General features: G+C 44.6%; 1 protein-coding gene across 1 annotated transcript; it reads right to left on the reverse strand.

Annotated features, from left to right (window-relative positions):
- Positions 1-7671: 7671 nt before the first annotated feature.
- Positions 7672-16909, reverse strand: ubac1 (UBA domain containing 1). Its single transcript, XM_042337599.1, has 10 exons — positions 16624-16909; positions 13650-13770; positions 13200-13273; positions 12600-12707; positions 11921-12023; positions 11246-11354; positions 10392-10614; positions 9911-9997; positions 9251-9389; positions 7672-8443 (listed from the first exon to the last, which is right to left on the reverse strand). The coding sequence occupies exons 1-10, from the start codon at positions 16759-16761 to the stop codon at positions 8328-8330; spliced, it is 1218 nt and encodes a 405-aa protein (XP_042193533.1). The 5' UTR covers positions 16762-16909; the 3' UTR covers positions 7672-8327.

Here is a 16909-nt window from a genome sequence, read left to right on the forward strand (position 1 = left end):
AATAAAGGGAATAGATTATAAATATTACTGGCGAGTTGCCTGGATCTTCAGTTTTGGCAGAGCTATTGCTCAAAGGATCCAACAAGAAGTGCAGCAGAAGGCTGACGTTATAAAGGTAGAAAGAACCAACCTATCAGCTCCAATTTGAACAGATGGATGCAGTCAGGTTTGGCATTCCTTGTTGGATAATGATCAGAATAGACCAGCTTGCCTGGCTACATTGGTATTATTTCTAGAGATACATCGGTCAACCGGTGCAGGGATTCTTCTCACTTGTCTCCCGTTCAACCTTAAAGCCAAAGCCTTAATAGTTAAGGTGGTCTTAGCTGGACAAGCAGTGGGAAGCTTTCCATATAGTGCTCTCAATAGCAATCTAATGGGGTTTAGCTTTTTAAACTCTAGCTGTACCACAATGGCGTGTCCCAGTCTTGATAACACTAAAGCCCCTCGGAGATACATCTTAATACACAGATCAATTCCTTCTCTCGGGCCTATCCTTTATGTCATGGGCATTATAGCCCCAGTGGCTGAAATAATAATAAACCTTGCATTTGAATATATCGCCTTGTCACGTCTTCGAGACGTCTCAAAGCTCTTCAAAGAATATACTGTGAAGTGAATTGACTGTAGATTTGTGGGTGAAATGCACCTTATCAGCATGAGATCTTGATTCCACCTAAAATTGAATTAGCGCCTCTGTAGAAAGACACAGCTCTGTATCCCAATAGGAAAACTGGCTACTGTAATTGCTGGGTAATGCTGTAACCTTATAAGTGAAGGAGCTGACACATGCATGTACACACGACAATCTGATAGCAGCTGAAATCTGAGATGACGTCTGTCTGTTATTGGTTCATCAGATAACATTTAGAGATCAGGTTAGAAAGTGCCAGAGAGGAAACCTTGCTCAAAATGCTATAAAAGGGATTCATCCTGAACAGACACATCAAAACCAGGCTTGAAACACGCTGAATCGTATTACTTTTAGTGGCGAGAGTTGATTCACTTTCTACTCCTCTCAAAAGCTTTTTCTGAGAAAAGTTGTGTTCCGTTGTCTGGAACCCAATGGAATAAAAGCAACGAGGATGATTTCCTTCCCTCTGCGTGTGATGGGCATCTCAAGATTTCCTCACATTGGCTCCTTCACATTTACTGACACTATAATTAATTAAAATAAAAATAATTTATGTCAATATCAATATCCACAAAATCTAGCGTTAATCCACTTTACAATATATCCTGTGAAGCCCTTTGGGACGCCTGAATGACGAGATAAGGCGCTATATCAAATGCAAGGATTATTATAATTATTCTGTCCTGAGCAGCCCACCTACCTAAATATTAGAGCAATCATGTTATGTACAAATCACCAACCATTTGCAACTGAGTGCAGGAACCAAAAATGGTAAAGCATTAAGCTGATGAATGTTAAATAATAAATAATAATAATCCTTGCATTTGATATCACGCCTTATCATGTCTTCAAGACGTCCCAAAGCATTTTACAGAATATACCGTAAAGTGAATTGACTGTATATTTTGTGGGTGAAAATTCATCAGTTCAAATACTTGAGCTCTTACCGTACATTCTCCCTTCTTGTTTTGGACAATATTTGAAAGCAAACTTAACGCCAAGATTCTTTGTTTTAAATTCTTTATTGCAAATATTGTAAATAAATTCCAAATATGTCGATAAACAACCTTAAAGTCATCGTTCACAGTTGTACCTGAATGATGCACGTCACAGTACACAAAGAAAAAACCTATTCACAGTCACTCTAACCGCTACAGAAAATGGGTACAAAGGGTGAGCACAGGCCGAGAGAGAGAGAGAGAGAGAAAACAGCTCTGAGTACCAGGGACGCCTTTCTTGAGGAACAGGATCACTCACAGGAACAAACAGAACGATTTGAGCCAAAGATGCAACAGGTAGGATTCAAAACCACGGTTAATAATCAAAGTTGATGCTATAGGTGTGCAACCTCACGTCATTCTGAGGAAGAACAATTCAGTTTGAGTCACCATTTCACTACATCTAGCTGTCCCAGATATTTATATTTTAAAAACACAGGTAAGATATCCTCCACCTCCCCAACTTCCTGCTCAGTGTCCACATAGTCTTTGGAAAGCAAAGACTTTGCTGCCCTACCCTACACGAAAGCTGCTGTAAAAGTGCAATCTGTTATTCGGAAACACCCGAAACTGAATTAAATGTCAAAGGATTATCAGTTAATAGTTTAATTAATCTTTCAGTCCGTTGAACCCGTAACACGTCAATTCAGTCTAGTGTTCAAACACCTTTCAGGTCCACATTGCTGAGGCTTGAAAAGATGTCTCGTTGCCGTCTTTGGCTCCTTCTTTGACTGAACAATAATATGCATTATGATAGCTAACCATACATACACATTGAATTTCTACGGCCTATTCATGTAAAAGAACATTTCAAGTCCTGTACTTAACCTCTTGTGGTATATCTTAACAGGAGGAATTTGCACTGAGCTCTACACGGGGACACATTGCATTGGAGCACATTGGTGATCCTGGGAGACCCAATCTGCTCATGGGTAAGGAGTTAATGGGAGCTTTAGAACGATGGGATGAGGGGCATGATCTGGGCTGTGGAGTTCCTGATGGATAAAGCTTGTAGAGTGGAACGAAGAGACAAAGATAAGGATATATAAGGGTTTGAGCAGCACTGGTGGTGGGGAAATCCACAGGTAATACTCTCCAGAGGTAGTCCTGACAATGGATGGATGTGAGGTTTGAAACTCAATGGAACAGCACAGAGCAGAAGATTGTGCATCGCTTAAAGCAACCATAGCCAGCAACCAGTGAGGTTAACCGACTCAGGAATCAGATGCTGTTGAAAATATAACCAGCATCGCTCTCTGCAAACTTACAAAGGGTGGCGGGTGGAGAGGTAGAGTGTGGCATCGTCACTGTACAATGTAAGCAACCTGTGCTGACAGACAATGTCACTGAAGGGCAGTGTGTAGATGAGGAATAGATTGGTGCTAAGCCACAGAGATCTGAGTACAGGTGCCTGTGACATACGAGGAGATATATTGGTCAAACAATTAAGATTAATTTGTTCCAGATCAGAACAGATCAGAGAAGACACCAAACAGTGCCTTACGCTCTACTGTTAAAGACCATTGAACGACGAGCACCGATGAGCAGGTTGCTGCATTTAGTATAAGAACTACTTACATTTATATAGCGCCCTTCACGCGGGGTAAGGCCCCTAGTGCTTAGCTCGTACAGAAGGATGAAGTCTAACAGTGTGATGAACAATGAAATCTACCGTGATTAATGACACAAATGATAACGAGAGGTGTCCAGCTAACCTCTGCAGAGTTCAGTTTCTCACCCATTGGTTGCGTCTTCACTTTGCTCTCCATACCAGGTTAGTGGGAAGAGACACAGTCGAGATACAAGTAAGTGGCCGAGTCAGAACATGAGAAAAATGCACTGAGTAAGAAATCTGTCTCCTACCTCACACCGTCCTGCCAAGGCAACGCTTTGAAAATAACTTTTGTCTCATCAGCAACTTCACGCCATGTTGTTGCGCGCTCAGATTCAACTTTCATCCCCTAATTGAAGCTAAAATCTGCTTCTACCAACAAGAAGAGAACTAGAGTGCCCATTAAAGCACTTCAAGATGTTATTCTGCGTGAAGGGCGCTATATAAATGCAAGTTGGCTGACAAGTTGTCACAGCTACAGCTTCCTCCCACCTACACATGGAAATTCTAAATAGATTGATGCACTTTGAGACGGTTCGAAGACGTGATAAGGTGCTACACCAAATGCAAGGATTATTATTATTATTATTATAGATTGTTGGAATGGAATGCGCATTCTCTACCTGGAGGCTCGCATCCTGCTTACCTCATTCCGGAAATTATTAGGCAATTATGGCCGATTGGGGAGCATTGTGAATGTGCAAATTGACCACATGTTCAGCTACAAATACACAGTCACTACACTTTACAGTTTGTGGAGTACTTTGACTTTATAGACATGATATCAATGCAATGATTACCATCTATGCTGATAATCAACAGTGTAATCTAATCTCAAGAGTTCAGCCGACAATTTAAGACCTCAATCAAATTTGAATTAATGTGGTGACATTTGCAGGTTCAGAACGATTCAATGTTTAGCACAAGTCAATGATTATTCCAACAAATGGCTATAAAACATATCAATTTCCCCCCGCAGAAAATTTACAACAGAAGCCATTCGGCTCAATTAATGCCCTGTACTCACTTTCACAAGATATGCAATGATTTCAATGTAACTGGTAAGCTTTGTGGCTTACTAAGAGAGATGATCTTTGAATTTTCAATACTTTTCGTGTATGAACCATGTTTGCTAAAAGCGGGTTTCAACAGTGTTAGATTGTACAAGTCGCTTTTTGTCTAAGAATTGTTTTCAGACCGAATTACAAATTGGCAATTCCCAAATTTAGCTTATTTCACTCGGTTTGCTCACAAAAGCCGGCTAAGAATAATTCTAACCCTTTATCAATACACAAGAGTCTAAAACTTGAATGCACAAAACGCCCATTACAATTCCTTCTACTACAGTAAGGTTTTGCCACTTAAACCTTGCATCTGTCATTTCCATTTCAACTTCAAAAAAAGTACTAAGATATATCATACGTAATAAAAATGAGGGAGATACTAGTTTGAACCTTGAAATGGAGGTCGTAAGAGGCTGCTGGAATCCTGGGCAGGATTAATAAAATTACTCAATCGTACCCTTCAGAACGTAAGTGCTTTGATGACGATGAGTGTAGATGCTGATCAACCCGCTCTGAAATTGCAGCGCGTGTTTAATGTATAATAAAATGATTGCAAGAGAGGATTAACATTTCAACAGCCGATGGATTATTCGAACGTGACTCTTGACAACAACGCTGTCTCCAGCAGTGCGGATGTTGTTGCATTGAAGCCACATCGCAATTCGCAATCTGGATTCAATACATTAATAGTCCGGTCTGAGAAATTCACCCCATACAAATACCAAGTCGGCAAAGCCCAAAGCAGCGATCAGGCAGTAAAATCTGGTCTGGAAACACCCAGTCTCAGACTTTGCCAACTCAGGAATTCCCACTGGTGGATTTCACGAGCTGCAATTATCATATCAATCTCTTTTGTGAACAGAACAAATTGGACCTTCTCTTAACAATAACCTGTCCAAGTGGTCCTCGCGAAGCCGCTACCAATCACCAAATACACGAGCACAGTTAAGACATAAGCAGGCCTTGGTTACATCACCCTGATGCACGACACATTTTGGCTCAAAGCTAGTACGTTTACAAGTTGCAGCACTGTGGCCTGAACTTATCTAGACACTGCACTAAATATCACACCCCATCTAAACCATATGACACTATATATCAAAACCATCACCTCAAGCACAAAGACTTTTCATCAAAGGCTCAAACTAGCCACCTTCCTGGATTCTTCGAAGCACGTTCAAGAGAAAAGACTACAACGAGAAGTCACAAAACCCTTGTACCCATTTTTTGGTAAATATATATATATATGGAAACAATATTTAATTTCTTAAATAAAACTAGTTCTGGTATGATATTTATAATTTAGAGGCTATTGAACTAGAGAGTATATTACATTGTTTGCTTTATTGGAGTGAACACCACAATCCACAAGACAGAACACACACGTGCCAGAGTATACTGGGTTGCAAAATAACTGACTCGATAGGCCACCGGTTTGCAAACAGGTGTGTCTCTCATCCATAGATAACTCCTGCTTTCTCCAAACCTCTTTTACTGGGAACCATAGAAGCCCAGTCACTAAGAAAGCAACATTCCACCCTTCCGCATAAAACTTGGGACACAAGTGCAAATGGTGTGATGGGCTCAATCAATAATGGCACCAAGCATAAAGTCAGCATGGAAATCCATACCAAGGCAACGTCACGGGTTCAGGGAGGCGAAGGAAAAGGTTAAGATAAATATAAAGCATTTCTTTGCATAGAGGGCAATCAACAGGGGAAGGCTGCACAGTAGGTATTCTGCAAGGATAAGATCAAATTGGCCCAATGCCTTCTTCATCCAAACATCTCTTGTGCAGGCAACCGCCAGCCTAGATGGGACCCTGATAACGTAGAAGTCAATGTAACACAATCTCCAGCTACCATTTAGCAAGTGTGGCAAATCACTTCTGAAGTAAATTAAATCACAGACCTCAAACTGTCAGATGACGCACCTATTAGAAGCTCCAATCTGAAGTCTCCTTAATCTATATCGCAATCAGATACATCAAAACACAAATGTTACTGAATTCAGACCCTGCCTTCCCCTAACAAGTTCTATTTAGGCAAGAAGTTGCTGCTGGAAGGGATATGTAAACTAAATACAATAAACTGGGAGTAAATTGGTGCGGAGATTAGCATCTGGCTGCTTTCCCCCATCAGAATGAAGGCTGCACTGTGCAGGGGCAGAAGAGCACAGCACAGACTCCATACTGAGACTTTGAGGGATAAGAAATAAATGTGGGAAAAGGGTGAGAATATTTAGTCCACTATATTTGAGGTCTAGAAACGTGTGCACATGTGATGGGTTTAGAGAAGAAAGAGACTACTAAATATTTAGTTCGAAAGTCTGTACTTAGTCAGACAGACACTCAGTTGATTTACTGCGTGCTATTAACTGTTCCTTTCCCACTCAATAGTGCCATGAATCTGGCAGTGTCTGTAGGAATTTGCCTGCATAAACATTCACTGATGATAACCTCTGGATGGTTGATGTTCTGAACCCCACCTCATTATGACTTCACTGCATCACACACCATTTTTATTCTATTGTCATACCAAGTCCGGCAGATTTTCCTTCAGAAAGTAATAGAGAAACTAAAAGCACCAAAGACTGTAAGACTCCAGGAATTTAAACAGAAAGTTACTAACCAATACAGTACTTTAAACATCCCTCCACTCCCTTTTAAAGCACTTGCTAATCCGACACATGCGTGAAATATAACTTAAAATCTCTCACCAGGTGCTTTGTAATTAGCACCATGAGCTGTTAAACCTCTAGTCCTGATCCAGTAGTTATAACAATTCATTTTGTAGTGAACATCAAACACTAGTCCTTTACATTGCTACTGATCTTAGACTTGAAGCCTCTCACTGAAATGCTGCTGATATTAAGAGGTAAATTCCAGGTGCCAACTAACCTGGTTCATTACTCAGAGAACTTTGCTCCCATCTGTGGCCAAAGAAAGACTCCAGCATTTTATTCAGGTATTGAAAAGATCAGCCATGTGCTGATATCTTGGGTCGATATAGAACCCTTCAGTTACCAGAACAGTATCTCTAGGTTTCAATGTGTGAATTTGTATGAAACCTTCTACGAGACTGCTTTGTGTGTACAATTATGATCGTCTTGTGTATCTTCGCCAACAACAGAGAGGAAGGCTTCCTCACTCTTTCCACGGCAGCAACTGGATAAGCACGCGAGTGGAACACCATTCTGTAGGGGATCGATAAACAAACTCGTTGTGGTGAGGCGTGCTCTGTGCATCAAACAAAACATACTCGGCACCTGAAGTTTTCCTTTAACTGAGAAGTTCTGCACGCACCCAATACCATACTATGTATTCTAACATGAGTGGTGTGAAAAGAAACTCGCTCTCTCATCTGCAAGTCATGACCTTTATTTTCAATACTGCAATTGCTACTGGTTGCAGGATTGCCACCTTATCCCTACAGAACTAAGTTTGAGGTTCCTACAGGAGACAGGCCAAGTGCACTGTGACAGCCCACCGTGAAGCTCCTCACAGTTGTGTGTTTGTGTTGGATTCCTGAAGCTCTTAAGTTTTAACGTACCTAGTTTACAATGAAGATGTTCTCTCTGTTTCAGATAAGAGTTATAGGGTTTGAAATCCGAGACAGGCAAACCGTAAAAAACATCTATGTAGTAGAAACCTTCCTTAAAACCTTTTGTTCTTTGGCCACGTACAAATACAATCCAAATCCACAAGATATAGTTGCTTCCTTTGCTTCAGAAATTGGGATCAAATTTTTTGAGTGTTTGGTTTGAGTGTTCTCTTTCGTCTCCAACGCTGTGCAATTTACTAATACTTTTTTTTAAATTAAAACCTCAAATCAAGGCCCATTAAGCACTGGATTCAAAGGCAACAGTAGTTAATTGGGTGTAGCTGCCAGTTACCCTTATATCAAGTACAAACAGAGCCCACTGTCGACTGCTTGAAGCACACTCTTCCGGGAGTTTGCACCCTTTTTTTTTTGCAGATGAGCAGCTGGAAGCACTTCAGTCGCAGGGGATGGATTGCCCTACGTGCGATTCAGAGTCTGGAAGATTCTAGAAATCTGCAGCATTATAGGACCTGTTTCCGGATCGTTCATCCACTGAGTGCTATTCAACGGATTTTCCAGCATATCTTCAAATGCTACAAGAGAAAAAGCCAGGGAGAAGAAACCAAAGGTTAGTGAGGTAGAGCATCACCTCAGCCTCCCTAGCCCGAGAACCACAAACAGACTTACACCCATGTTTGGTTTATCCTGAATATACCGCAGATTTTACATAAAGTGGATATTTTTGTCCAGGCCACACATATTGCTGCAAACTTCCACCGCCACCAGGTTTCTAAAACAGATTACAACATCCTCGCACACATGGGGTCCCTAAAAGGGAGGTCGGGGACACATTTGTTAATAATAATAATCCTTGCATTTGAAATAGCGCCTTATCACGTCTTCGAGACGTCTCAAAGCGCTTCACAGAATATACTGTGAAGTGAAGTGACTATTTTATGAGCGAAACAGAATGGTACAGAAAGCAGGCAGTGCAAAAATAAAGAGGGCGTACAGAAGAAAGCATTCACGATTCAGCTATAAAACCTTGCGAGGAAATGCAGTTACGTATTATGTCGTTTGCAAAAGAAATATTGTTGCCAATCAGAGATTACGTTTTATTCAAACACTTGGTTAAATATAGAAGTATCAGAGCCTGCCAGAGATATTGATTGCGGGTCTGAATCTCAGCACCAGTTGGTTGGCAATCGCCAGTCTCAACGGGCTCTTTGGAGGCAGAGAAAAAACAGTTATGGATGTAATTCTTGTACCAGCTGGAGCTAAAGCAGTGCTTTCTTCTGGAGGTATATGAGCAATCCTGCATTGTGTGTGGAGGGGGCGGGGGGAAGGGAGAGAAATCTTCACAAAGGAAGGTGAAAGGAGCAACAGTTTAAGCAACCTACCTAGCAGCGTTTTGGGATTGGTCAACCCCAACTGTACCACAGGATTGTCTAGGATTGCTTGAAAGAGTGGGCTCTCCACTTCAATGCCCTTGTCCATTTCCTCAGGCGAGGGCTTTCGGTCACCCAGGAGCCATTCACACTGAAAAGACAAAATGTGCCATGTTACAGACAAGTAGTTTTACAGAGGAGCCCTCTCCCTACAAACCTCAAAGCGATAAGCTTAACAATGCCACAGTGAAGCACACAAAGAAGCCAATTAATCTTCTGCTCCTTTTGGCTGGTATTCAATCATACCCTCAGTAGCAATGTGGCACCATCGTGGGACATTCTGAGATTCATGCGATGTCCCTGAAATATTCAACACCTCAGCTGGCCTCTAAGGTGCAGCCATATTGACAACGCTTTATCTTACTGAATTTTGAGCACTGATACATACACTGAGGGTAAATAAACCAATTCAAAAATGTGGGTAAGTCCCACATCCTCAAGCAGAAACGTGCTTCAGCCAAGACTGACTTACACAAGCACCCTGCCGAGTAACAAACCAGTTAACCGCTGGATAAACGAGTGCGGAGGAATAAGAGTGCAAATAAATAAAGACGGAGGATTATATTCCAGTGTGAGACAGGGACCAGTTTTGTGATCATCTCCAGCACTTACAGCAGCATCCTGTTGGTTGTTGTTGACCCGCAATGCGTCAATCACTTCTTTTTCATCAAAGCCCATCTCCATCAGCGCAATCATTGCCTGTCGAAAATCAGTGACAAACAGTCAATCAAATGCAGATCACATCCTTTTCGGATAAAGCATCCTGCTTTTCAAAGACACGTCTGGACTCTCACACGTGCACACGCGCACACCCTCAGTTCTCTTTCCACTTCCCCTGTTCTTCGAGGCTCTCAGCCACGTATTCTTGAGAGTGCAATGGTCTCCGGAACTATACCCCAGCACGAAGGTCACGGAGAAAATTTAGGAGCGAAAGAGGAGAGGGCTCTAAGTAACTTCACACGTCCACTCTTCTCTGAGCTCATTGTAAAACACTGTTCCATTCATGGAAATGCAGCTCATCAGACAAGATCTGACCTTCAGCTCATCAGCATCGACTCTATCCACAATGACAGATTGAAAGCTTTGCACCTACTCTGGGCTCGGGCCGAAATTCCCGTTTCCGTCGGATTTTCTTGAAGATCTCCGTCAGCTCATCCTGCTTGGAGTTTTCAGCAGCAGCTTCTGGCTTAGGCTGCTCTGGTGGCAACTGACTGGCCACGGGCGCAGTGGACGTCCCCTCCCCAGGCAGCGGCGCGTCTATAGCAGGGTCTTCTGCGTGCTCGATCAGCCACTCCATAGCCTGAGTCACAGACATGCTGGAAACAAACAAACCCGGCGTTAAACTGTGAACACAAAGAGGACGGGTTTTCAGTAGGTATGGAATTTGCCACAAAATATCGCAACCAGAGGTGGATGTTAAAGATCCCATGGCACTACTTAAAAAGAGTTTCTCCCAGTGTCCTAGCCAATAATTTAAGATCCTCAAACTGACTTTAAAAACCTTGTAATCCTGTCCCACCCTAAATCTGCTACCTGGTGCCCATACCCTCAGATTGTTGAATTCTGCTGTTTCCTCACTCCCTCTGTCCCATCATAAGTCAAGCCATCAGCCACTACTCCTCGATTCTTGGCAACTCTCTTCCAAAATCACTTTGTCTCGCAACCTCAAAACCCTCTCTCTCATTGAACGTGCCTTCAATCAACATCCAAACATTCCCCCCTCTCCTTCCTCCCCGCTCGATGATCCCCGATAACTTTGTGAAACACTCTGTGTTCTCACCCCACGTGAAAGGCGCTAGACAAGTGCAAGTTGTCGTTATAGTGATGATATGGTTGGATTAGCACTGACTATTCAGCAGCGACGTGGATATAATGGCCCCCTTGAAGGGATCAGGATGTACAGAACATTCCCACTGAAACCTGCGCGACGGAGAATTCATCACTCACTGGTTCAGCCGCAGGGCTTTCACAGCCCGACTCTCAGGGAAGCCCATCTCAGTCAACTGCCGTAGTGCGGCCTCATCCACTCTGTCCTCCTCGTCCTCATCCAGCAGCGCTGCCAGAAACAAAGCACAGGGAATGCTCACCGGTAAAGGCTCAAATTAAATTAAATCAATACATTCTTTTGCTGCCTCTGAAAAGGGATCACATCAGACATGTGTATGTACTCCGTGTTTTGCCTACAAACTACACTGCACTCGTGTAGTTTAGGATCAAGTATTAGCAAACCTGTCATACAAATGTAGCACACATTTGTATGACAGGTTTGCTAATACTTGATCCTATTTAAATAGATTAATGTGGGGGGAAAGAATTTCTGTATGTATCATCAAGCAGCGAACCATCACGTTTAAATGAAAACCTGATCAGATCGCGTGACTGAAGCTGAAGGCTCAGTGAGATAGCACTGGCCTTTAGATCAGGAGCTTTGGAGCTTGAATGCCAGCCAGCGGGTTCCCTCAGCCTGTCACCTTTCTGAGGTTAATAGTTATAAATTTGACTTTACTTTTCAGGTAGGAGGGGGAGGAAGAGGAAGAAGAGGAATACATAAAGGGGAAAGCGAAAGATAACTCAGGCTGAACTAGCTCACACATAGCAAAACCATTCCGGCATCAATCTTACCATTTGCTTTTTTAAATAGTTCAACCGCGTCTGGATTCAGTGCGAGCAACTTCTGTGCCACCTCTATAAGGGAAACGAGGATTTTCCTGAGTTCTGTCTGAAACTAAAAAAAAATTCATGTCAGTAGAAAGTCTGGATTTCACACTCCCCATCACACATTTCCTCTTGCCCTCCCCCTCAACTGGTCACCTTTAAGTCACATTAATATATAAATTGCATCAAACCCATCAACAGATCGCACCAGTCTGTTCAAGAGGTCTCAGAAACAGAGCCTCTGAAAATATATTACTCATATTATATTGTCACTATGGGCTTCAATCTCTACCCTTACTGTTCTGTTCCTATAATTAGAACACCAGGGTTCAGCCTCTGTCTGCACTTGAGAAAGTGTTTTAGCAGTTCTGGCGATTGACTAAGTGGTTTTCCCTTCAGCTCCTCAACTGTCTACACAGTGATGTACAGAGCATTGTGCTGCCATTGAAACACTAATTTCCCCTCATGAAAGCCAGCAGACGTTCAGATTCCTATTTGTGTCAAACTGTGTGTTGAGAAGTGGCAGGTTTTAACAAAGGTTTCCAAAAAGGACTCATCCCTTAGAACGCAAGTTGCACAACCCGCAAAGGATCATTTAACGCTTTCAGTCCAGTCTTTTTTTGCAAAAGGACGGCAGGTCCCTTACATCTCGCATGTTGTGCTGGGTGACCGTGCGATCCAGCTGGCGAGCAGGAAGCTGAGCCGTCACCTTGAGGATGGATTCTTTATCCGGTGCTTTCTGCTCCATTTTTTTCTGATTGAAAATGAAAAAGTGAAACCCAATTGTAAATTACCAGTTCTGATGGTGGGAAGAGAGACGCGGCTTCCTCTCCTATGCCAAGTAACGCTGACTTGTCCCTCCTGCCCTCCGTTCCACCATCTGTGGTCGCTCTTTCCGCCACTACGCCCCGAAACTCTGGAACACTCCCCCTCAATCCCTCCGCCTTGCCCCCTCCTTCAGGACTCGTGCGAAGACCGTGCTTATAGTCACCTCCCCCACTCCCCTGGCTTGGTGTCATGCTCCGCCAATGTAAAGCGATCTGGGACGCTACCTTGTGTGAGGAGCGCTTAAGGGAGATTTCTGCCTCGGATATAGACACCTTCTAAATCAAACCGTATAAAGCAGGGAAGTTGCAAAGCCAGAGTTCAAAGACTCTGCAATGGCTCAGGATCTTTGGAGGCCTCAAGCAGAGAGGTAAATAGAGCACTTCATGTAAATAGAAAATGTAATGGGCGGAAGCTTTACCTTTTCCTCAGCAGAGACGTCAGCCATCTTGGGGGGAGCAGCTGGCGCTCGCTTTTTAATTAACAACAAAACATCTGCAACAAAACACAGCAGAGCAATGATGTGAATATGAATACATCATGATTCTTAACAGTAAAAAAAACTCTGATACTCAGTCATCTCATCCTGGCCAACAAACCCCCCCAGATAAAAATGGTCATTCACATCATGGCTGTTTGTGGAACATTCCTCTGCGCAAACTGGCTGCTGCATTTGTCTACAAAATACAGTCACTACACTTTACAGTAAAATGCTGTGATGCGCTTCGGGAATATTCCAGTCATGAATAGCGCTAAAACGAATGCAAAGATTATTATACAATGAGGCGAATTTGGAAATAATATTCCAAGGCTAATCTTTTTTCTGCTCCAACTTTTTTCTTTTTATTCTGAATTTTGATCTAGTCCTCACCTTTATCTTGAAGATTCTCCTCAATGACAGTCTTCGTGTCGGACAGGACCCTCTGAGAAGCAGCATGAAGGAGCTTGTGATGAGTTACCATCTTTGGATCCTCTAAGTCCCCGTGGACAGACTGCAATAACCAACACAAGCTTTTAGACAGCGATAAAATGATTCCTAGAATAATAATGCCAGCAGGTGCCTCACTGTTCACTCGCCACAGACAATTACACACCTTTTTAGGGTACCTTCATCGACAGCACTGCCGGCACGACTGACTTAAGACTGGGGTGCACACACGAGAGGGAACTGACTGCTAGGATCTCCTGTTTTCACTGTTTAGAAATGAACATTTCCTTGAATCCTGAACTAGTTCCAGAACATTGCAGACAGCAGCAACTGTCAAAGGTAACTAGAATCGCGTGTGGAGAAAATCAAAGCCATTCCACTCGTGCAGGTGCTCTGCCTCCTCTTTGGGCGGGTTTATCATCATCATTATAATCATCATCATATTTTGTTTCACTTACAAAATGCAATCATTCCACTTTACAATATATTCTGTGAAGTGCTTTGAGACTCAATGTCTCAATAACGTGATAAGGTGCTGTATCAAATGCAAGGATTATTGTTATCATCATCATCATAATTATTATTGCTATATCAAATGGGATTATTATTATCCATCAGTATCTTATCTTTTACATTGCTACGTGGCATCTTTCACCTCAGAAATGACTCCTCGAAGCATTTCACACAACTGACTAGGAATCTAAGTTGGGGTGGGGGTGGGGAAAGCCGGGAAGAGTGCAGCCAAAGAGAAAAGTTTGGAGGGAGCCGTTGGGGAAGTGGGGACACAAGAGGGTTGCAGAGGTAGAGTAGAGTGAGGCCATTGAGGAAGAGAATCACGAATTTGCTGGTTAGCAGAGAGCCAGTGAGCTAACAGAGGACGGGGATGGTGATGGCTCGAGGAGCCTAGTAAGGAGAGGGTGCGGGCTGCAGCCTTCTGGACGATTTGGAGCAGGATATTACAGTAGCATTATCAATCCAAAACATAGAAGAGAAAATCTCTCCTGGATTTCGAACTGTAACCTAAAGATCATTTACAGTATATTCTGTGAAGCGCTTTGCGACGTCTCAACGACGCGATGAGGCGCTATATCAAATGCAAGGATTATTGTTGTTATTATCGATTAAAGTTAAGAAAATTAAAGTTCGACGGTGAGACCACAGAGATACAGTACTGTGTCACCATATAAGTATTCCTCATAACTCTTGAGTTGAAAGTCGCAACTTGGACCTAAGGTTGTGGTCGTTATTGAGGCTCATCCTATTTTAAGAAGATCGAGCAAATTGTAAACACATACAGTCCATATTGCTCTAGTTGGGAGTTCTCCGTACTCACACCTATTTTTATACCGTTCGTTACAAGGGGAAAGACATTATTGCAGAGAGTGACTCTTGCATCACAGATTCTCAACCACACAATTTAACTCTAATTTAACAGGAAAAAGGGGACAAGGCAACCTCTGTGGCTTAAATAAGTGACTTCCAGATTCACACTGAATCTAACATCGACAGCACTTTCATGAAGCGGAGGAGAGAAGTTCACCACAGGGCCCTGTTCCCTTATTAGCGTACATTTTGGGAAGAGTATTAGGTTACATGAAGACTAGTAATGTAGTTTGAGACCGATGAATCCAGTCTATAATAATCGTGTTCAGATTCCTGAGTGGGGCTGCAAGTTGATTTTTGACTCGTTACTCGTGCTGGGTGACGGCTTCCCAAAGCCGTCCAAAGTCAACTGACAGCCTGTCAGCAAGCGCTGCACCACTTCCAGAGAACCGGGATGAATCCCGTTTTGTTCTGGCACCACGTGAAATGGATTCGCCGACCGGCTGGGTCCTGGGGGATTGCTCTCCCTCCAGCTCGTTCCCTGACACCTCAGCGACAATCTTGGTTCCAAAATTCCAGCCTAAAATTGCACAGGCACGGCGATAACACCCACGACAAATGTCGCAAAGCCTTTCGCGCCACAAGGCAGCGAGCGCTGTACCGGCAAACTCCGCAGCTGAAGTACACCTGTAGTTCTGTCTCAGAAACAGCAGTGAGATTAATGAATGAATCTTTTGGTTGTTGTTGCCGCCTTTGGGAAGACTATTGGCCAGGATACCAGGAGCACTTTCTGCTTCAAAAGCGTGCCACGGGATCTTTAGGGTCACCCAGACGAGCCTCAACCAAAATACAGCACCACAGATGATCCAGTGCTCCCCCAAAGCTGGGAGCTCGAGCCCACAATGTTCCACCCCAGAGATCTGCCCCAACATTTGAAATAGTCAGAGACGCAAACATAAGGCACTCAGGTCCCTTCAAGCGATCTGAGACGCTACCCTGCGTGAGGGGCAAAGGAGGGGGTGGGGAGAGGCAAAGGGAGGAGAAGGGGGCAAGGGGGGGGAGAGAAGGGGGCAAAGGGGGGGAGAGAAGGGGGCAAGGGGGGAGAGAGAAGGGGGCAAAGGGGGGGAGAGAAGGGGGCAAGGGGGGGAGAGAAGGGGGCAAGGGGGGGAGAGAAGGGGGCAAGGGGGGGGAAGAGAAGGGGGCAAAGGGGGGGAGAGAAGGGGGCAAAGGGGGGGGAGAGAGAGAGGGGGGGGCAGGGAAAGGGGGCAAAGGGGGAGAGAGGGGAGAGGTGGGGTGAGGGGTGGGGGGGGTGAGGGGTTGGGTGAGGTGGGGTGGGGAGGGCAGGGGTGGGGTGGGGTGAGAGGTGGCGGGGGTGAGGTGGGGTGGAGTGAGGTGGGGTGAGGGGCGGGGGAGGGCCGGGGTGGGGGGGGGGTGAAGGGGTGGGGGGAATGGCCGGGCCTGGGTGGAGTGAGGTGGGTTGGGGTGTGGGGAGGGCCGGGGTGGGGGGGGGAGGGCCGGGGTGGGGTGTGGGGTGTGGGGGGGGGGGGGGCCGGGCCGGGCCGAGGGGGGGGATGGGGGGCGAGGCCTGGCTTACGTGCTTCAGGCAGCGCTCCTTGAGTTTCTCGATGCTCGTGTCGTCGGTCACCTCCTGCAGCCACTCGGCGCCCTCCATGGTGCAGATGTGGAGCCGCAGCCCTTTGCCGGCGAACATCTTCTCCTCTTGCACGAACATGGCCTCTCCCTCTCCTCTCCCTCTCCCGCCTCAGCAACTCACACCGCCGCCCGGACCCATCTCTCCCCCCACCCCCCCCCCCGGGCCTCTCCTCAGGCCTCGGCCTCTCCGCCGCGATTCGCGCCGCTTGACCGCCAGTAACCTCTGA

Source organism: Callorhinchus milii, unplaced genomic scaffold (genome assembly GCF_018977255.1).
Source record: "Callorhinchus milii isolate IMCB2004 unplaced genomic scaffold, IMCB_Cmil_1.0 Scaffold8, whole genome shotgun sequence".
NCBI classification, from domain to species: Eukaryota; Metazoa; Chordata; class Chondrichthyes; order Chimaeriformes; family Callorhinchidae; genus Callorhinchus; species Callorhinchus milii.